The following is a 22,415-nucleotide window of genomic DNA, read 5'->3' as shown; positions in this document are numbered from 1 at the left end:
CTTATTTTTGTAGGTTATGATTTTTCACTATACTGTCACCTGTATTTTGCAATGGTTATGTTTTACTTAAATTTGTGAGTTGAAATTAACTTTGAAAAACCATTAAACTATGACTTTAGTAGGCACTTAGGAAACTGAATTGTATGTGTTGTTCTTTTTCAGTTTAGCCCAATGGCCAAAGGCTCCCAAAGATACATGGTCTCTACTGGTGCTGATGGGACAGTTTGTTTCTGGCAGTGGGATTTAGAATCCCTGAAATTCAGGTAGGTGGCTCTAATAGTGTAATAAGTTTTCTTTTCAACTTTTTTTTTTTTTAACGTTTATTCATTTTTGAGAGAGAGAGAGTGCGCGTGTGCACGCAAGTGCGGGGGAGAGAAACACACACACGCGCGCGCACACACACACACACACACACACACACATACATATTCCGAAGCAGGCTCTGAGCCATCAGCACAGAGCCTGATGCGGGGCTCGAACCCACGAATTGTGAGATCAGGACCTGAGCTGAAGTCGGACGCTCAACAGACTGAGCCACCCAGGCGCCCCAAGTTTTCTTTTTCTAATGTTACAGTTTAGTCTGATGAGATGAAGTCTGATTATAAAGTGAAGTTGTGTATTGTGGTTGCCTTTTTACTTTTTACTATTTACAGCATTAGTGCCTTATTGACTGTGTACTGTTTGCAATGTACTGTTTGGATGGTTGGATAGATAAAAGAATCATGTTCTTCTATCTTAGAGGGCACATTCTATGGGGGAAAAAAGTGAGATCATATGCGAAACATCTTGAAAAATGTTAGAAGTGTATAATTGGACGTGTAGTCAGAAATTTAGGCAGGATTACTTAAGAGTCAGAAGACCTGGGTTGTAGATCTGTGCTGTCCAGGACAGTACCCGCCAGCCGCATATGACTGGTGAGTACTTCACATGTGTCTGGTGCAATCGAGGAGCTGAATTATTAATTTCAGTTTAAAACCTGATACTTGATTCAGGTATTATAAAACCTTTAAGCGTATTTCAAACAACTTGAGTATGTGAATTAAGGTTTTATGAAATCTGAATACAGATCCGGTGTCTTTGGTGAAGAGATACAGTATGCGTGCCGTATGTTCTGGAAGATTTCAGAGATGTGATATGAAAAGAATCTAAAGTTCTCATTAATGTTTTTATTAATATCGATGTGATATTTTGGATATATTGGGTTAAATGAAAAAAAAACTAATCTTTTTACATTTAACGTGGCTCCGATAAAAATGCAGAGTTACACCTGGGGCTTGCATTGTTTCTGCTGAGTGGCGCTGTCCCCTGGTGGTTGTGTTCCCCGTCCTACAGCCTTGATGGCGGGTTCACTTGCATTCTGGGTTTTAGTCCCCTCAGCTACAAGACGGGGGGGCTGGTAGGTCTGCTCTTGCTGTGTGGTAGCGTTCTTGTGAACATAGGGATTGAACAGTCTTCCAGAACCCATCCAGCTGTAATATTATATGCAGAGATACTTGACATACTGTGAGGTGCTTCATAAATAAGGTCATACTATTTAAATGTGCTAGATTCAAACCAGTATTCTGAACCCTGTTAATGTGTTAAACTAATGAGTTCTAAAACGACATCTTCTTCTTTTCAAGTCCACGTCCCCTGAAGTTCACGGAGAAGCCTAGACCAGGTGTTCAGATGCTTTGTTCTTCTTTTAGTGTTGGTAAGATAACTTTAGTCATTCTTTTTTTCTTAGTTTTATTTTAGCCTTTATTGAATGGCCACAGAATTGCTTATAGCCTTTCTCAGATGGATAGTAGATGACTTAGGTTTAATCTATGATGTTTATTTAATTAACTTTTTTCTTGTCTTTCACTGTCCCATTCTGCCACTCTCTGATTTTTAATGGCCATCAGAGTCTGTGATAGACGAGCTGGCAGAAGGAGGCTTAAGGCATCCATGTGTCCGTGGTGAGATACACCAAAACTGATTCTCTTTAACAGGCTGCACTGTGTACTTTGATTGTTTTCCACACATCCTGGTGAAATCATTTCCGCATTTTCTTTTCTTACACAGTGAACTTGGGTAGTAGTTTTTCTTTTTAGGCGACGTCAAAGACTTCCCCCCCATGAGTCTGAAAACTTGAATGAGTGAACTTGTATTCTGAAGCGAGGTGTGGGTGTGTGAGGTTCTTTCAAAAGCAGAGCCCCTTTTGTCAGCCATCTTTAGACTAGTAGCACATAGGGTCATTGCCCAGAGTTTGTAAGGCAGTGGGAGATAGTGAATATTTCCGGGTTGAATTACTTTTTAAATTAAAGTCCCATCTGATTTATGTGTTTTTTGTTTTGTTTTGTTTTGTTTTGTTTTCAACACCACCAAACAATTCTGTATCTAGCACCAGCTGGGTGTCCTATAGTTCGTTCAGTACCGTTCTGACACTGTCTACCTAAAGAATAGTGTGAGATCCCACGGGTGAAGAGCTCAGTCCTACAAGACTCCCCCTGTCCCAGATCATGTTGTCACCTGTGCTCAGACTCATGGGCTAAAGATCGGAGGTTCCCACAACACCCTCCTTGGGTCTGATTATTCTGCTAGAACAGCTCACAGAACCCAAACATTTTACTTACTAGATTTCCAGCTTATTATAAAAGGATATAATTCAGGAACAGCCAAATGGAAGAGACACAGAGGATAAAGTGTGTGGGATGGGGCACTCTCTAAGCATGCCACACGTCCCCAAATCTTCACGTGTTCACCAACCTGGAAGTTTTCTGAACTCTTTCCTTTTGTGTTTTTATGGAGGCTCTATTACATAGGTACAGTTGATTAAATCATTTGTGATCGATTCAACTCCCCCTCCCCCCCCACTTCTCGGAGGTCAGGGGAGCCCTCTGATCACACGGTTGGTACTTCCGGCAGTCAGCACCCCCATTAATGTGAACTTTGTTAATGTGAGCTCTGGTGTGGTTGAAATGGGTTTGTTATGAATATCAAGATACTTTTATCAGTGTTGTCACTTAGGAAATTCCAAGGGTTTTAGGAGCTCTGTGCCAGAAATAGGGATGAAGACCCAGTATGTATTTTTTATTATAAATTGCAACATCGCTCTGCATTATATTAAAGTCTTTATGTAATGAGTTGTAAAATGGATCTATTGAGATAAACTTAGTTTTGGAATAAGAGATTTTGCTTAATTTGATACAGAGATTTGGTTTGTTTGGATATTTGTTACAAACCCAAGTTTTTTAACCTTGACGTTTTTATTGCAGGTGGTATGTTTTTAGCCACAGGTAGTACTGATCATGTAATCAGAATGTATTTTTTGGGTTTTGAAGCACCTGAAAAAATCGCGGAACTTGAAAGCCACACGGTAAGTACTCATGTTATAAAATTCTGTAGATTGTTAATATTCCTTTTTAAAAAAAAAATTTTTTTTAATGTTTATTTATTTTTGAGATAGAGAGAGAGCATGAACGGGGGAGGGTCAGAGAGAGAGGGAGACACAGAATCTGAAACAGGCTCCAGGTTCTGAGCTGTCAGCGCATAGCCTGATGCGGGGCTCGAACCCACGAACTGAGAGATCGTGACGTGAGCTGAAGTCGGACGCTTAGCTGACTGAGCCACCCAGGCGCCCCAATCGTTAATATTCCTGTTGGTACATGGTCAAATATTGCTAACGAAATTGTTCTTGATTTTAATTTTAGATATAGGAGGGATTGCATGTATAAAGGTGAAGGATATTACTGACAAGTATGTGACAGTGCTAATATTTTGTGGTGGTTATTTCAGCTTTAAGTGACAGTTTGGGTGGGGTTAGTTTCAAGGGGACTACTCCTCTTAATCACACTAATTAAACCAGAATGCTCTTTTATTAATGTATAGTAAGATAGATAGCTCTCAGGATTCTAGAATACTGGTCAGTGGCCAGGTTATCTTTTTTTCCTGTAGGAAGTTCTTTTTTTAATAGTCTCGTTAGATTCACGTTAGGTTTTTGCACCTAAATGTAAGATACGTGTTTGAATGATGAAGCTAAGCAGCAGAGATTCTCGTTCTTGTGCTAAACCAGATGTGTTTCTAGCTCTAAAATGGAGGGGGGTTTTTTGCTTTGTTTACAAATAAGAGGGTTGATCACTTTTCTGTTTGTTTTGTGCCCCCCTCCCCCCCTTTAGGATAAAGTTGATAGCATCCAATTTTGTAACAATGGTGATCGGTGAGTAAGGGTTTTTGTGTTTGTGAGTGGGTTTTTAGGCAAACATACTGTGCTGCATAGTAGTGCAGCTAATACATTGCCTTGCAAATTGCAGGTACTTAGTAGTAATTGTATGAATTGAATGAAATGTGTCTGTGGGGGGGCGGGGAGGGACACATTAAATGCAAGTGTTTAGAATTGTAGCTTCTACCAGCTCCTATGACCAAAAGTAGCTTTCCTTAACTCACTACTGGCTAAATGTTTGATTTGCAGGAAAATTAGATGTAAAGGTAATAAAATTGCTGATGTTTGAGTAGTTAAAAAAAAAAAATCTCCTAATCAACCACTGTGATGTGTCATGTGACAGAATTGTCACTTAAATTATATACTCTCTTATGGTCCCAAGTGTCTTTCAGGTGCCTTTCCTAAACTGCAGTTTTTAATACTTTCTCTTGTTAAAAGATTGACGTATTTTTACATAGTGGCCAACGTGAATTAGCTTGAGTGTAAAGATGCTAAAATGGAGCTTTTGCTCTTACTGATTTTCCCACACACACACCTTTAATTCTTCCTAGTTATTTTTCCTTGTCCAGGTACTTCTTGCACATTGTCTTCTCAAAACTCCATCTATTTGACAAGCTATTGAATGAGTTTGAAATGTGCATTAACTCCATAGGGCCAGGCAAATTACAGCAAACCAATTTTTCCCATTCAGATAAGCTCTGAATCCCTGTCTTTCGAGATAACACCTCTGCATTTACTTGCAGTCAGAATAGCTACATTAAAAGTGTTCTGGCTTGTGATTTTATCTGTAGTTCTTAGTGGCATGTTTGTGAGCATAAGATCTTTTTCTGAATATTTTAAGGTTCTTAAGTGGTAGCAGAGACGGAACAGCACGGATTTGGAGATTCGAGCAGTTGGAATGGAGAAGCATTTTATTGGATATGGCGACCAGAGTCTCAGGGTAAGTGGAAGCGGGTGCATTGTAATTACTTGGTCCTTCTCTCGCTGGTGGTTGACTGCTGTGTGGAGGGGATTGGAGCCACTTCCTGTTAGGAAGAGCAGTGATCTAAATGAATGGCTACTTCCTGCATATCTGATGGATACATAAGATATGTAAATCTCATTTTTCCCAAAGAATTGATCCTTACATTTATGTTTCTAGTACACTGCCTGCTGTAGGGTAGCCACGTCAAAGGTTTTATCAGTTTTTCTGAGAAATGTTTCACATTTAGTCCTTTGGAAATCCTCATGTCTGCTTTATTTTTAGTGATTGTAGGGGAAATTAACTCATTCTCTGCTGTGTCTCAAACAGTTCTAATTTGGTTTCAAAATAAATGAGATATTAACATTTTTGTGAAATGTTCTGTGGTAGTTAATAGAAGCAAGATGTACTGGAAATCTGATAATCCTTGTTCACAAACAAATCACACCATTACCATGATTGAAAAATGATCCGTCTGGATACTCAAAAGCACCTTAGTGTGGGAGTGTGAATACTGTTAGTCCTTGACTGGTTGAAATAGTGAAGGTTATTTCACTATTAAGAGGATAATTTGAAATCACACTCACCTATGAAAAATTATTTTATTAAGCAAAATACGAACATCGATGTGAAAACTTCAATATAGAAAGTTTTACTGAGACAGAAAACTGCTCAGTTTTCTTGTTGCCTTGGAGAGCACTTTGCCTGAAATCTCCCCCATGGTGGGAATTGTCTTTTCTCATTTAAAGTTTTACCTCTTTCCAGTCTTGAAAAACAGAGTTTTCTGTATGTAAGAATTAATGGGTATATTCGTTTTAGTGTTCTAATCTTGGGTGATCAACTTGGTGAAGGACAAAATGTCTGTTGGTTCAAAGCTATTAACAGGTGAATGCCTTTTAGTTTAAAGTGAAGCATGGATGGGGAGCCCGGGTGGCTCGGTTGAGCATCCCATTCTTGGTTTCTGCTCAGGTCCTGATCTCATGGTTCATGGGATCAAGCTTGGCATCAGGCTCTGTGCTGACAGCGCAGAGCCTGCTTGGGATGCTCTCTTTTTCCTCCCCCCCCCCCCTTAAAATAAATAAATAAACTTAAAAAATAAAGTGAAGCGTGGAGTCTTTGCCTTTACTCCATTTTGCCTCTTATGTTACACTTTTCCCTGACCAATCTAGTTAGGATTATTCTCTTGTCTGTGTTCCATTGTGCTTATATAGAGAGATACTATGGGATACTTCTTTCATATTCTTATGGTGGTTTTCTTTAATTACAATGTATGTTTGTGGCACAAGAACAGACACTCAGATCATTGGAACAGAATAGAGAACCCAGAAATGGACCCACAAAGGTATGGCCAACTAAGCTTTGACAAAGTAGGAAAGAATATCCAGTGGAATAAAGACAGCCTCCTCAGCAAGTAGTGCTGGGAAAACTGGATAGCGACATGCAGAACAGTGAACCTGGACCACTTTCTTACACCATACACAAAAAGAAACTCAAAATGGATGAAAGACCCAACTGTAAGACAGGAAGCCATCAGAATCCTTGAGGAGAAAGCAGGTAAAAACCTCTTTGACCTCGGCTGCAGCAACTTCTTACTTGTCTCCAGGGGCAAGGGAAACAAAAGCAAAAATGCACTACTGGTATCATCAAAGTAAAAAGCTTCTGCACAGCAAAGGAAACAATCAGCAAAACTAAAAGGCAACCGACAGAATGGGAGAAGATATTTGCAAGTGCCATATAAGATAAAGGGTTAGTATCTAAAATTTATAAAGAACTTCTCCAACTCAACACCCAAAAGACAAATAATCCAGTGAAGAAATGGGCAGACGACACGAATAGACACTTCTCCAAAGAAGACATCCAGATGGCCATCCGACATATGAAAAAATGGTCAGCATCACTCATCATCAGGGAAATACAAATCAAAACCACAATGAGATACCACTTTATACCTGTCAGAATGGCTAACATGAACAACTCAGGCACAACAGATGTTGGCGAGGATGTGGAGAAAGGGGATATCTTGTACTGCTGGTGGGAATGCAAGCTGGTGCAGCCACTCTGGAAAACAGTATGGAGGTTCCTCAAAAAGCTAAAAAAAGAACTACCCTACGACCCAGCAATTGCACTACTAGGCATTTATCCAAGCGATACAGGTGTGCTGTTTCGAAGGGACACATGCACCCCCACGTTTATAGCAGCACGATTGACAATAGCCGAAGTGTGGAAAGAGCCCAAATGTCCATCGATGGATGAATGGATAAAGAAGATGTGGCGTATATGTACAATGGAGTATTACTCGGCAATCAAAAAGGATGAAACCTTGCCATTTGCAACTACGTGGATGGAACTGGAGGGTATTCTGCTAAGTGAAATTAGAGAAAGATAAACATCATATGACTTCACTCATGAGGACTTTAAGAGACAAAACAGATGAGCACAAGGGAAGGGAAGCAAAAATAATATAAAAACAGAGGGGTACAAAACATAAAAGACTCTTAAATATGGAAAACAAACTGAGGGTTGCTAGAGGGGTTGTGGGAGGGGCGGTGGGCTAAATGGGTAAGGGGAATTAAGGAGTCTACCCTTGAAATCATTGTTGCACTACATGCTAACTAATTTGGATGTAAATGAAAAAAAAAAAAAAACCTAAAAAAAATGTTTATAATTTCTTGGGATGTATTCTCTGATTTCAAACGCAGCTAGGCCTTACCCTATCTCTGTGTATTATGAGTATATTTTACAGAGAGACTTCGCATGTCATGTTCATAAAGGCTGCAGATCATTGCAGGTGTTTGTGTCCAGGCCTTTCTTGCCAAGAGAGCCTGTAGGAACCGCCTGTAGGGCACTGTAAAGGGATGAGTACAGTTTTACGTACAGTTAAACAGATTGAATATCTGTATGTCAGGCACTTTTCTAGGTGCTGGGGATGTGAAGATGCTTTCCTTCTTTCTGTTTTCCTAAAATTTCTTGTCATCTTCTCTGGAGAGAGAAACAACTTTATTGCTGATAGGGCTTGATGTCAGGGGAAGGGAATAATAGAAAAGGGAGAGAGAGAAAAAGCTTTGCCTTTATGAGCAGTGGTGGTGTCCTAACATCTGCCTTCATTCAGACTCAACTGTTTCTAAATCATCCCCTCCTTGTCCCATTTTTGCCATAATCTGTTTATAGATAATCTGCTGTGGGTCAGATGTGTATCAGACATATGATGTATATACATGAACTAGATTACTTTTTGCTATTTTCGTATTGATTGTACCATTCAAATGAATTTACACATTGTGTGTTTTTTCATAGGGACTTATCTTTGGAAGAGGAAAGGTTTATGAAACCCAAAGTAACAATGATAGCTTGGAATCAGAATGATAGCATTGTTGTCACAGCCGTGAATGATCATGTCCTTAAAGTGTGGAATTCTTACACTGGACAGCTGCTTCATAACTTACTGGTAAATAGTTTTTATACAATATAACAAATCAAGATTTTTTTTGAACTGTAATCTGATTTTTGAAAGTATAAAATTAATACACAGTATGTTCCATTGATATTATTAAATGAGTAGAAATTTGTGTTTATACTAATATATAAATCACTGTCATTAACACATTTTTAAAAGCCCTTACGTACTACGGCAATACGGGTTTTTAATTTGAAAGTTCAAGCTTGCGAACTCTCCTTAACTATATGATTTTGTTGAATAAAGGGACATGCTGATGAAGTCTTTGTCTTGGAGACGCATCCCTTTGATTCCAGAATTATGTTATCTGCAGGACACGATGGCAGCATATTTATATGGGATATTACAAAAGGCACCAAGATGAAACATTATTTTAATATGGTAAGCGAGGTGTATCTTCACGTATGCTTGCATTGCTTTCACGTGTCTGGATTATGATGGTTGGCCAGAAACTGATCTGTGTGTTTTGGCAGTTTATATTTCTAGCAGTCAGGATACTTAAAGACTAATAAATATCCGACAGCCATATGTATTTACACTCTGTGTAACTGGGTCAGATGAAGGAAAGATTTTCAAAAGCTATTAATTTAGCTCTCTATATGTGTGAATGTGTTTGAATTTGTTTAAATTGGCAAAGTTACGTTCATTGTATATAACTTTTTCACTAAATTTATTGAATACTTTGTAGTAAAAATAATAGTAAAGTCATCTAGGAAATCACAAACATTGTTGGGTTTTTCCAGCCTTTTTTCTTTTTCCACATGGAATATTCTAAAACCAAATTAGGATCCTATTACATATTTTTTAGAATTTCTTATCTACAACCACAAGATAGTTACCAAAACCAGCAAATTTAACATTGATAAAGTAGCATTATATAATCCATATTCAAATTTTATCAGTTGTCCTAGTAATGTCTTTTTAGTTATATTTTGCCCCTTGAAACAGTGTTTAAATAGTTCAGGATCATGAATTATATTAAGTGGCTGTATGTTTCTAGGTTTCTTTTGTTTTTAAACTTTTTTTTTTAATGTTTATTTTTGAGAGACAGAGCATGAGTGGGGGAGGGACAGAGAGAGAGAGGGAGACACAGAATCCAAAGCAGGCTCCAGGCTCTGAGCTGTTAGCACAGAGCGCAGTGCGGGGCTGGAACTCATAAGCTGTGAAATCATGACCTGAGCCAAAGTTGGATGCTCAACTGACTGAGCCACCCAGGTGCCCCTATTTCTAGATTTCTTTATTCTTCAACAATACTTCCTTCTTTTTTTCTATTTCCCACGTTGTAACTTTTTTGATGAGTATAGGCAAGTAATGTTACAGAACGTCTATTTTTTTGTCTGATGTTTCTTCATGATTTGATTCTGTTAATACTTCTTTTTGGTGGTGATAATTAAAAAAAGTTTTTTTTTTAACATTTATTCATTTTTGAGAGAGAACGTGAGTGGGGGAGGGGCAGAGAGAGGAAGATACAGAATCCAAGGCAGGCTCCAGGCTCTGAGCTGTCAGCACAGAGCCCAACGCTGAGCTCGAACCCACAAACCGTGAGATCATGACCTGAGCCTAAGTCGGACACTCAACTGACTGAGCCGCTCAGGTGCCCCTTGGTGGTGATAATTTTAAATATTTGGTAAGGTGGTAGTTCCCAGGTTTCTCCTTTATAAAATAGTTGTTTTTCCTCTTTGTAACTATTAAACTTATTTTTTCAGGAAGTATTTTGGGACTCTGTCAATATCCTATTCCTCATTAAATTTTCACTTACAAACATTAGTATCCAGTGCTATTTTTTTTTTAATATAACCAACATAACATTTATTGGATTAGGAGAAACCATGGCAAGTTACTGCGTGATTTGGAACATGAAAATAAGTATTGTGAATCCCTGAACAGAAATAATTAATTGACCAAATATCCGTTGCTCTTACCAGACTCTGAGTAACGTTAGCATGAACAAATGCATAAACGAGTCAGTAAACAGATGATGAACGGGCTGTGCTTTCCTCATTGTGAATAGTGAAAACTGGTTCAGTTGTTGAGGGTGAGTGAGGGCCCTTAGATCAGTAAGGCTGTCCGGGGTCCTGCAGGAATAGCCATACCATGAGTGATGGTGTTTTGGTTTTTACATTTATTTATTTTCGAGAGACAGAGACAGAGTGCGAGCAAGGGAGGGGTAGAGAGAGAGGGAGACACAGAATCTGAAGTAGGCTCCAGGCTCTGAGCTGTCAGCACAGAGCCCGATGCGGGGCTCGAACTCATGGACCGAGAGATCATGACCTGAGCCGAAGTCAGACGCTCAACCAACTGAGCCACCCTGGCGCCCCCGAGTGATGGTTTTTAATGGCATTATTCTTTCCATATTTATTAGTTGGCATTCTTGCATAGTTTTGTAGTCTTTTTTCATTTTACATAGAATGTTTTCCAAAATCTTAAATGTATTTAAAGAATTTGCAGTTGTATTTTTGACTCTAACTTCAGCCTTTCTCAGAAAGTTCCATATGTAGTGAACTTAACTGTTGTTGAGTGTTTAAGTGGTTTTTGAATATCCCGGTCCATGGCTGCTTATGTAGATCCGTGATTATTTCCTTAGGGTAAATTCTGAGGGAGTTATTGTGTAAAAGAGTTTCTGTGTTGTTAAGACTTTTGACTGATACACATGTGAGATGTTTTATAAAATTACTGTACAATTCATATTGAGTTTCGGTTCAAATTATAATTCATTTTGGAGGCAGTCTAGTAGCAGGGTAGATAGATGAGTGGTTCTTAGACCTTTGATTGAAGGCCATCTGAGTCCATGTGTTTTGTGTTTTTTAACCTTAAAATTTTATTTCAGTATGTTTATTTTGAATAATTCTTGACAAACAGTTACATGCATTATTATATTTACTACCATAAAATGCACTTAAAAAACTCAAACAGTATGGTCAAACTGAACATGTGTTACTAGGCATCTCTGAAAATTACATCTCTGTGGGTTTGAATTATTGGAAAAATAAGTCTTTCCAGCAGTTTTTCTGTGGTCTTAAAATTTATAGGTGGCTCTATTTTCTTAATTATTCTTTAAAACTCATTAGGAACATTACTCTCTGAGGGGCACCTGGGTGGCTCAGTCGGTTGAGCATCTGACTTCGGCTCAGGCCATGATCTCAGTTTGTGAGTTCGAGCCCCACGTCAGGCTCTGTGCTGACAGCTCAGAGCCTGGAGCCTGCTTCAGATTCTGTGTCTCCCTCTCTCTCTGTTCTTCCCCTGCACATGCTGTCTTTCTCTCAAAAATAAATAAAGATTAAAAAAAAAAACCCAAAAAACATTACTTCCTGCATTTAACTCATCAGAACAGAAAACTACATTAATTCAGGTTTTAAGCAGAATATAAGCTAAAAAATTTGTGAGCCAAAGAAGTCTCAAGTGCGCAACAATGATCTTACTTTTGGTGAGACACCCAGACTTTGCTGTGTATACAGAGTTCTTCTTACCTTCACTGCTCAGCTGAGAGCTCCCAATTCTCTGTTAGATTACTTAGGATTGTAAATTACTGACATTACAAGATTTCATGAAATGGATAATAATCTTCAATGTGACATTGAATTGCTGTGCAATTGAATTGCATTGAATTGTAAAATGCAGGTTGCATTTTGTCAGGAATCACTGGAGGATTCTTCAAACTACAGGTAGAAACCCAAGTCTGGCTTACTCTGCTTAGATAGGTTGGCCTGCTCAGGAAAACTTCCTTTTCAGCAGGTACCTTAGCAAAACTTTTGGTGCACTTAGGTCTTCGCGTATGACAGGAGAGTAGCTGCCAACATCTTTGACCTATAAGCCAGGGGTCCCTACCTCTACTTAGACTTGGAGGTTCCAGGCCACGATGCGAAGTGGTGCCAGGCTGTGGGTTGGGCTGTAGAGGTGTCTCCTCGAAGGACTGTGTGGGTGAATCTCTATTCCTGTGTTTTCACAAAAAAATAATAGAAAAGTATTTCTATACCATTTGTTCCTTTTTAGGTTATGAGACAACACAAATTTGTATATGTATTATGTGGATACATAATAGGCAGTGCCCTAAATAGCCCAGGAACTTAATTTTTAAGTTTGTTAGTCGGTGTCCGTTTGTGCGTGGTATAGCAGTTGTAAAGTGCTTCTGATTTTCAAGCAGGTATTTGGGCATGGTGTAAGTTTGTTTTGGCAGTTAGTGGGTGGATGGTTCATCTTCCAACACTGATCAAACCTGGCATAAAGTTTACTTATTAGAAAGTTACAGGCTCAGACAACAACCATGCATGCAATAGCGATATGCTGTCAGTGAAACAACTCCTCTAACTATAAATCGGTAGTGCTAACCTAATATAATTACAGTTGAAGAGCAAGAATAAAAATTTAAAAGCAGTGTGTTTAAGGCAATATTCATGATGTAATTGGAGCATCCTTCCTGAAATTTGTGGTAGTTTGAAATGAAGTAGGTTTAGGCATTTATATGTGCACCTTTGTGACTTGGTAGGATTACACTTTTGCATACAGTGGTCAGACATCTTAGGAGAAAGTTTAAACTCCAGAGAAGTACTGATTTTAGTTCATGAATACCATACTTCATTGATCTTTAATCATTTATCTTGTGGGTTATTAGTAGCCTTTTGGTATGTATTGAAACAGAAGTTTATGAAATTGCTTGTCATTTTCACTTCTAAGAAATTAAAGCCTTTACTTCGAATTGGCTTATGATCTTTCATTCTGTCATTTTGAGAACTCCTTGGAATACCTTTTGAGATATTTTTCTAGGCTAGTGGAATCAGAAGTGAATTTTATTTTCTGAAAATACATGTGCTTAATGCAAAATTTGTTTTTAAAGATTTTCTTTGAGAAGTGATGTGTTTGTAGCAGGAAATTGGCAGCAAACAGTTGATAAAGCAAAAGCGCTTGTACAGAATTGGTTATAACCTTTTCTCTCTGCTTCCTAGATTGAAGGACAAGGACACGGAGCTGTTTTTGACTGTAAATTTTCACAGGATGGACAGCATTTTGCCTGTACAGATTCTCACGGACACCTTCTGATATTTGGGTTTGGATGCAGCAAGCCATATGAAAAGGTCTTTTGTTTTTTATTTTTTGGTAGCATTTTTAACCACTTAAAAAATGTTTTCATTGCAGTGTAGTTAACATACAGTGTCGGCTACATTAGCTTCAGGTACACAGAGTAGTGACTCAGCAGTTCTGTCTGTTACGTGCTCATCAAGAGAAGTGGACTCTTAATCCCATTCACTTACTTCCCTCATCCCCCGCCCACCTCCCCTCTGGTAATTATCTATTTGTTCTCTATATCAAGAGTCCGTTTTTTGGTGTGTCTTGAAAAGGTCATTCTTAATACTTTCTTATAGTAGTAAAATAAGTAGTAACGGTATTTTGAAAATGGGTTAGGTGTATTGATTTTGTTTCCAATTATAAATTGGTTTTTCAGATTATAAATGTTTAATATTTGTATTCTTTAACATATATAAACCCCAAAGTGTCAGTCTGTAAACTTCTTTTTTCAGATTCCTGATCAGATGTTCTTCCATACCGACTATCGACCACTGATTAGAGATTCTAATAATTATGTCTTAGATGAGCAAACTCAGCAGGCTCCTCACCTTATGCCTCCACCGTTCTTGGTAGATGTAGATGGAAATCCTCATCCAACTAAGTATCAGAGATTAGTGCCAGGCCGAGAAAATTCCGCAGATGAACATTTGGTTCCACAGCTAGGCTATGTGGCAACAAGTAAGTGCAAAGTCTTTTTTTTTTTTTTTAATGTAAAAAATAGTATACAGAACTCATGTACTTTCAGATTCACAAGTTACTATTTTGCAATATTTTATCATTCTGTCTCTAGATACATATAATTGTTTTTAACCAGTTGAGACTTAAGTTGTGGACTGCATGTTCATTTATCTCTAAATTGTCAATATGTGTTTTCTGAGAACACAGGTATTCTCGTATGTAACCATAGAGAGTTACCAAAAGCAGGATATTTAACACTGATACAGTATTAAATACATATACACGAATCTATTGTCTGTAATCAAATTCTGTCTGTTATTCTAATATCTCTTAAAGCTTTTACTGTTCTCCCCTGATGTGGATTTCAGTATGGGACTGCACATTAAATTTATCATTGATAATGTTCAGGTTGTACAGTTTTTGGCAGAATACAGAATAGAATAAATGATGTTGTAGCCTTCCTGGAGCATCACGTCAGGATGCTTGCTTCTGATTGTGTTTTGTCCAAATGTTGGGGTAATGTTGTCTTTGAAAACTTAGGTTAAGGTGGTGCCTGCCGAGTGCACTTTCTCCACTATAAAGAAGAAATGTGTGGGGAGATAGGAGACAAATAATCAGGTCTGTACTAAACTTTACCCATAAGTTTTAGGATCCACTGATGGTTTCTGCCTGAATCAGTTGTTGTCATGAAGGTTGCAGAATGGTTGTTTCCTAACTTTGTCGTCATTGCATGTACATTTTATTAGCCTTCCTTTTATATATTTACGTAGTTCATTAAGTTTTAATATGGACTTAGGGGTTGTTATATAGTGGATTATAATCCATAACGGCCATTATTTTGTTGTTCATAGTAATTTTAGATTTGAGTGTCAGAGTCTCAGGCTGAGTGTTGTTCCCTTTCTGAGTCCCTTGAACACTTCCTTACTTTCTGGCACAAGATGTTTGAGTCCCATCTTGTACTTTGCCTGTCCCAACTCAGGAACTGTGAGATCATGACCTGAGCTGAAGTTGGACGCTTGCCCGACTGAGCCACCCAGGCACCCCCGCCCCACCATTTTTTTTTTTTAATGTTTATTTTTGAGAGAGAGAGAGCATGAGTGAGGTAGGGGCGGAGAGAGAGAGGCAGACACAGAATCCAAAGCAGGCTCCAGGCTCTAAGCTGTCAGCACAGAGCCCAGTGCAGAGCTCGAACTCATGAAATCATGACCTGAGCTGAAGTCGGACACGAAACCGACTCAGCCACCCAGGCACCCCAGCATGGTGCCTTTTTAAAAATTTTTAAAATTTGAGGCGCCTGGGTGCCTCGGTCTAGTGTCCGGCTCAGGTCACGATCTCACGGTTTGTGAGTTCAAGCCCCTCGTCAGGCTCTGTGCTGACAGCTCAGAGCCTGGCACCTGCTTTGGATTCTCTGTTTCTTTCTCTGTCTGCCTCTCCCCCACTTGTGCACGATCTCTCTCTCAAAAATAAACAAATGTAAAAAAAATTTTTAATTTAAAAATTTTATCTTTATTATTATTTTTTTTTTAATTTTTTTTTTTAACGTTTATTTATTTTTGAGACAGAGAGAGACAGAGCATGAACGGGGGAGGGTCAGAGAGAGGGACACACAGAATCTGAAACAGGTTCCAGGTTCCGAGCTGTTAGCACAGAGCCCGACGCGGGGCTCGAACTCACGGACCACGAGATCATGACCTGAGCTGAAGTCGGCCGCTTAACCGACTGAGCCACCCAGGCGCCCCTTATCTTTATTATTATTATTATCATTATTATTATTAATATTTTGGGGGTGGGGAGAGAGAATGTGTGCATGTGAGTGGGGAAGGGGCAGAGAGAGAGGGGGAAGAGAGTATCTTAAGCACGCTCCAAGCTTAGCATGGAGCCTGACACAGGGCTCAATGCCACAACTCTGGTATCATGACCTGAGTGGAAATCAAGATTCTGATGCTCAACTGCTCAACCGACTGAGCCACCTAGGCGGCCCAGCATGGTGCTTTTGAGATTCATTTTTGTTGTTGCACATATCAGTTGTTTGTTCCTGTTTGTTGATAGTACACCACTGTATGCACATACCCTCACTTATCCCTTTACTAACATTTGACAGACGTGACTGTTTTCCATTCGGGGTTATTAATAAGGAGTGCTAAAATATCTATCATGTGGGTTCGTCTTATTTCTCTTTTTGGTTCTATGTTATATATATTTTAAAGTTCTTTTATTAGGTGCAGACACATTTCAGATTGTCCTTGGTGAATTAATTCCTTTATCATTATGAATTGTTCCTTTTTCCTTGGTAGTATTTCTTCTTTTGAAGACTATTTTTTTGTTTCTGGTTTTGTTTTGTTTTTAATGTTTATTTATTTATTTTGAGAGAGAGAGAGAGCGAGAGCGCGCGCTCATGAGCCAGGGAGGGACAGAGAGAGAGGGAGAGAGAGAATCGCAAGCAGGATCCACACTGTCAGTACAGAGCCTGATAGGGGCTCAAACCCATGAACCATGGGATCATGACCTACGTTGAAATCAAGAGTCAGATGCTCAACTGACTGAGCCACCCAGGCGCCCCTATTTCTTTGTTTTGTATCAATATACTAATCCAACCAATTTTGATTAGTATTGTCATGGTGTGTCTTTTCAGTTTTTATAGCCAGTTTGTTTCTTTATATTAAAACCGATTTCTTGTAGGCACCAATCCAATCTGACAACCTATCTGTTAATTGAAAAATGTAGACCATTTACGTTTAATATAACTATTAGCATGGTCAGGGTTAATTCTGTACCATTTTGCTGTTTTTTTCTCTTTATCCTTTCTGTTCTTTATGCCATTCTTCTTTTTTTCCCCGCCTTGTTTGAAATTGATTACTTTTTAGTATTTCATATTATCTTCACTAATTAATGGCTTACTGGCAATACTTGTTTGTTTTAGTTATTTTTAATGGTTGCTGTAGGACAAGAATTGCCAGTGTGTGATTTGCAGACCTGTAGTTTTATCCATGACCTTTTTTTTTTTTTTTTTTTTTTTAAATTTTTTCAACGTTTATTTATTTTTGGGACAGAGAGAGACAGAGCACGAACGGGGGAGGGGCAGAGAGAGAGGGAGACACAGCATCGGAAACAGGCTCCAGTCTCTGAGCCATCAGCCCAGAGCCCGACGCGGGGCTCGAACTCACGGACCGCGAGATCGTGACCTGGCTGAAGTCGGACGCTTAACCGACTGCGCCACCCAGGCGCCCTCCATGACCTTTTTTGTGGGGTCTTCAAGTTCACAACTATTTTCATAATAATATGGAAATATCAGTTACCTTTTTTTATAGTGTTGACATTTGCACTGATGATACAGAGGCGATGGTGTGTAAAACTTCTGGCACCAAAGCACTAGCAGTCATTGTATTCTTCATTGTGTTGAACACACGTTTAAATATTCTGAGTTTTAAAATTGGAAGTATGCATTAAACAATTCTGCTGTGTATTCTGAAGTTTCTTTATTCAGGCTGTTGGGAACGTGGACTATTTCCAGCTCAGTGAGAGCTCTGGGAATTTTTGGGGATACTGCTTTTTCATGTTTTTTCCCCTAGTATGGTAGAGTTTTACCCAGTGTGTGCACATATCATTATTTAGTCAAATAATCGATTGAACCTCACTGTACATCTCTGAGCTTTCTGTAGAATTCATTCTTCTCTGATGTTCAGCCCTGCGTATTGTTGTCTTTCCCTCTGCTCCCAAGCTCTGATCTCTGTCTCCTTCACTCAGTGAGACCTCTGGATGCTGTTTGGGTTTCCTCTTCTAAAAGCTGCTTCGAGGCTGTTCCCCGGAGTAATCAAAAGGCTAGACTCCATTGTTTATTTTCTCTTGGGGATTGCAGTCCTGTGTATCTGTTGTCCAGTTTCTGAAAACCCTTGTTTTTCCAGGGTTGTTGTACTTTCCAGTGGGAGGGCAGTTCCTGTAGCACATAAGCCTTCATGTTAATATTTCAGTGTTTGAATAGCATTATGCCAGCTAGAAACAGTTATTCTGATGATATTTGCCAACTTATATATAAATATTCTGTGCTGTGAAAGAAAAGTTATATAGACTATGGGATTTTGCAGGGAGGAGGAGAGGACTAGAAGTCTCCTTTTCTACTGTTTTCCCTTTGGTGCGTGTTGTGTTCTTAGGAATCTTTGTTCCCAATTCAAATTAAAATCTTTTTATCTTTTTAGATTAGGGCTCCTCTTTTTCCTTTCTAGCTCATGTTTTGAAACTATTAAAAAATGTTAGTGGTTTTAAGACAGTCTTAGTTACGATATTTAACTCTTGTAAGTTCTTTATTGATTGCCGTGGTAAATGGAGATGTTATCCATGAGATATAAGGGAATCTAACTCAGGTAGTAGGATGCAAATAAATTGCCAGATCCTACAACCGTCTTACACTTTTTGTCCATTAATACTAACTGAACCTGTTAGGTGAAAAATAAACAAGCAAAGGGGCGTCCGGGTGGCTCGTCAGTTGAGCCTCCAACTTCGGCTCAGGTCACGATCTCACGTTTCACGGGTTTGAGCCCCTTGTTGGGCTCTGTGCTGACAGCTCAGAGACTGGAGCCTGCTTCGGATTCTGTGTCTCCCTCTGTCTCTGCCCCTCCCCTGCTTGTGCTCTGTCTCTCAAAAATAAATAAAAACATAAAAAAAGAGAAAAAATAGAGAAGCAAAGACACTTAAAAAAATCTGATTTTGTAGTTGAAGAATTACGTGTACTGGCTATGCTAAAAGCATAAAAGAGCACCTAAAAGAGCAACTTCAGCTTAGTGGGAGAGGCAGGTGTAGTATAGCTGCAGTTTGTTGAATAGTATTGCTCTTTTTGTTTTATTTAAAAAAAATTTTTTTTTTAATGTTTATTTATTTTTGAGACAGAGAGAGACAGAGCATGAACTGGGGAGGGTCAGAGAGAGGGAGACACAGAATCCGAAACAGGCTCCAGGCTCTGAGCCATCAGCCCAGAGCCCGACGCGGGGCTCGAACTCACGGACCGCGAGATCATGACCTGAGCCGAAGTCGGCCGCTTAACAGACTGAGCCACCCAGGCGCCCCTCTTTTTGTTTTATTAAGAGAGTAGAGGAGAAATCACACATTGTTGCTCTGGTCTTGTCGGAGACCTTGCAAATGAGAGTTTAATGAAACCTATCTTCTATAAGGTGAGGGTAGGGTAGCATTAGTGTGAAACAGCAAAATAAAGCTTCTACAGAAGCGTGTTTCTGTTTGCTCACTTCAGGGGTTTCAGAGGCTCTATGGAGGTTTTTGTGCTGTTGGGTATAAAGAAGGGTTTTGTCTGAGTCTTTCGTCTGTCTCAATTAGTTATAAATATATAGGATATCTTTACTTGCTTATTTTTGAAAAGAAATCTGAGAATTGCTAATGATAACTTTAATTGCACTCTACTGAGTTTGTTTTCCTGTTCGTGTATATTATGATTTTGTATTCATTCATTGAATTTACAGGTGATGGAGAGGTGATTGAACAAATTATAAGCCTCCAAACCAATGATAATGGTGAACGCAGCCCCGAGTCCAGTGTTCTTGATGGGATGATAAGACAGTTACAGCAGCAGCAGGATCAGAGACTGGGAGCAGATCACGATACTGTTCCAAGTGGACTTCCCAGTGGGGAAGAAACACCCCGAAGAGGTAGGATAGATGAGAGGTATTGCGTCTTAACATGACTGAAATCTAAGAAGAAATGAAGTCACTGTCCGGTACATGCAGTGAAAAATTTTCAGCAGTGTACTTTTACAGCTTAGGTAGCAGTAGCCTGGAGGGAACTTCACTAGGCTTTTGTAAAGTTGATGTGCCAGCAAATGGACATTGAATTTTCAAGTACTTGGAAGTTTATTGAAACTTTTTTTTTGCTCCTAAATAAGAGTATTTACAAAATTATATTAAATGAGTAAGGAACAAAGTATTTTTTTTTTAAAGGGAAAACTACAGTTGTAGGTTTCCCTTTAAATACTTTTAATTGACGGGGTGCCTGGGTGGCTCAGTCGGTGAAGCGTCCGACTTCGACCCAGGTCATGATCCTATGCTTCGTGGGTTGGAGCCCCACATCAGGCTCTGTGCTGACAGCTCAGAGCCCGGAGCCTGCTTCGGATTCTGGGTCTCCCCTCTCTCTGCCCCTCCCCTGCTTACACTCTGTCTCTCTGTCTCCCAAAAATAAATATTTAGAAAATAAATAATACTTTTAATTAAAAAAAAATTAGTTGGGTAGAGCACTAAATGTTTCTTCTGGAATCGGAAGGCTTGAAATGAATTTGTAGGGCGAAGTTCTTGAGACTGGCATATAATAGTAATATAGTTCCTCAGTGGGGGAACTCCTCTCGAGGAGCAGGCAGTTGTTCAGCAAATGGAAACTCCTTCTGGGGAAGATAAATGCCTGTGGAACGTTAGAGAAGCCTTGAGTACCACAAAAATCATCCCTGCCATGTCACACCTGCATGGGTTACTTGGCCACGAATTTCAGTATCATTTTTGCCAAATGTTTCTTCCTGTCTACGTAAAAGAAAAATTCTCCAACAGGCAGGTTAAATATTTTAGGCAGGAATACCGCACAGTTGATGCATATGCGTTTTTCTCAGCTTTGCTTTTTCCCCTCGATGATATATTCTAGAAATCACTCCAGATCCACTCATAGCACTTCCTCATCCATTTTCGTAGCATCATGGTACTCCACGGTGCGGAATAACAGTCTTTGTAATGAATCTGTTTATGACCACTTGAGTTAGTTCTCATGTGATGATATGAGACCCTGTGCACATGTTTTCTTCACAGTGTTGGAGAATAATAGTATTACGCGAGCATTCAGATTTAGAATTTATTGTTGGTTCTGAATTCAAAACATGTTTCTTAAATGGCAGTTTGTTTTAATGTAAATGTTTGAATTTACACGATCACTCTGCCTTTTAGGCAGAGTATGGTGTGTCGTGCAATGCAAATTGGTTCACATTTGATTGGTAAACAGAATGCTGTAGCTAGAAGAAGGCAGGGGTGTGTTTAGCCACGTGGATTTTGCCCTGGGCAAGGAGAGCTGGCGGAGGTGAAGAAGAATGTTATAGCCTCCTGCAGGCAAGGATACAGCCCCCAGTTTCTCTGTTGCATTAATAGCAGAAGTCCCTTCCTCCAGTGTTTTAAGAAAACAAGCACTTTACCTGGGACACCTGCCACCACGCTGGTCTCCGTCCTCCATCCAGCTGACTTCCAGCTTGTGAGAGGTTGCCCTGTCTCCTGTGGCCCACCTAATCAGCTCTGCACAGGCTTAGGGCTCACTAAGCCTTGTTATCTGTGTTGCCTTGTCATCCACTCTCTTAGCTCTAATTCAGGTGCGGCCAGCATTGCCCTGCTCTGCATTTTGTTGAAGTTTTGATACCCACTCTGGCAGCTAGCCTGGCTGAGTGGCTCAGATTATCTCTTAAAGTCACAGGTAATGTTGTTCGAGCTCTTGTTATAGAGCCACCACAGTTTGAGGAGGCTCTCTGCAATGCTAATTTTTCCAAAAAGATGTGTTTTTAGTGTATGGTTCTGAAAAAGGCAAGGAAGGGTTTTACGAATGCAAATATAGCATTATAATAGAAAATATCTATGCATTAAAAAATTCCAGAAAGTCTAGTAATGGAATTTGAAGTGAATAGATGTTTGTTCTGTGTTCTGTATATTGATCTTAGTCTCATTAGGATACTTTCTGACAAAGCGTTTTGGATTTGTGGTTTTGGTTTGTATCTTTGTTTTTGGTTTGTGTCTTACTGGGTGGAGTGTATGTGCTTATTATGTGTTAAATGCATATTAGATTGAAATTTCTCTCGGAATCAGTTTTGACGTTTCTTTTTTGTAGGTTTTAGAAGACTGAGCTTAGACATCCAGTCCCCTCCAAATATTGGTCTGCGTCGTAGCGGACAAGTGGAAGGTGTTCGTCAGATGCATCAGAATGCTCCACGCAGTCAGATTGCTACTGAGCGTGACCTGCAGGCTTGGAAACGAAGAGTGGTTGTACCAGAGGTACCACTAGGCATATTTAGGTTTGTTTTAGGATATCTCTTAATACTGTTTCTTTTTACAAAAATATAT

At 39.3% G+C, this 22,415-nt stretch overlaps 1 protein-coding gene across 1 annotated transcript in view; it reads left to right on the top strand.

Annotated features, from left to right (window-relative positions):
- The window catches only part of BRWD1 (bromodomain and WD repeat domain containing 1), a 124,847-nt gene that overhangs the window by 39,738 nt on the left and 62,694 nt on the right, over window positions 1–22,415 (top strand). The window contains 11 exon segments of the mRNA XM_030330594.1: window positions 163–263; window positions 1,623–1,693; window positions 3,240–3,340; window positions 4,140–4,180; window positions 5,025–5,123; window positions 8,439–8,589; window positions 8,845–8,979; window positions 13,539–13,667; window positions 14,112–14,337; window positions 19,803–19,988; window positions 22,183–22,366. Of these exon segments, the coding sequence (XP_030186454.1) occupies window positions 163–263; window positions 1,623–1,693; window positions 3,240–3,340; window positions 4,140–4,180; window positions 5,025–5,123; window positions 8,439–8,589; window positions 8,845–8,979; window positions 13,539–13,667; window positions 14,112–14,337; window positions 19,803–19,988; window positions 22,183–22,366 (1,424 nt within the window).

Source organism: Lynx canadensis, chromosome C2, assembly GCF_007474595.2.
Source record: "Lynx canadensis isolate LIC74 chromosome C2, mLynCan4.pri.v2, whole genome shotgun sequence".
In the NCBI taxonomy this organism is placed as follows: domain Eukaryota; kingdom Metazoa; phylum Chordata; class Mammalia; order Carnivora; family Felidae; genus Lynx; species Lynx canadensis.
Note: the sequence above shows the minus strand (reverse complement) of the source record. Positions and strands in the feature narration are given on the sequence as shown.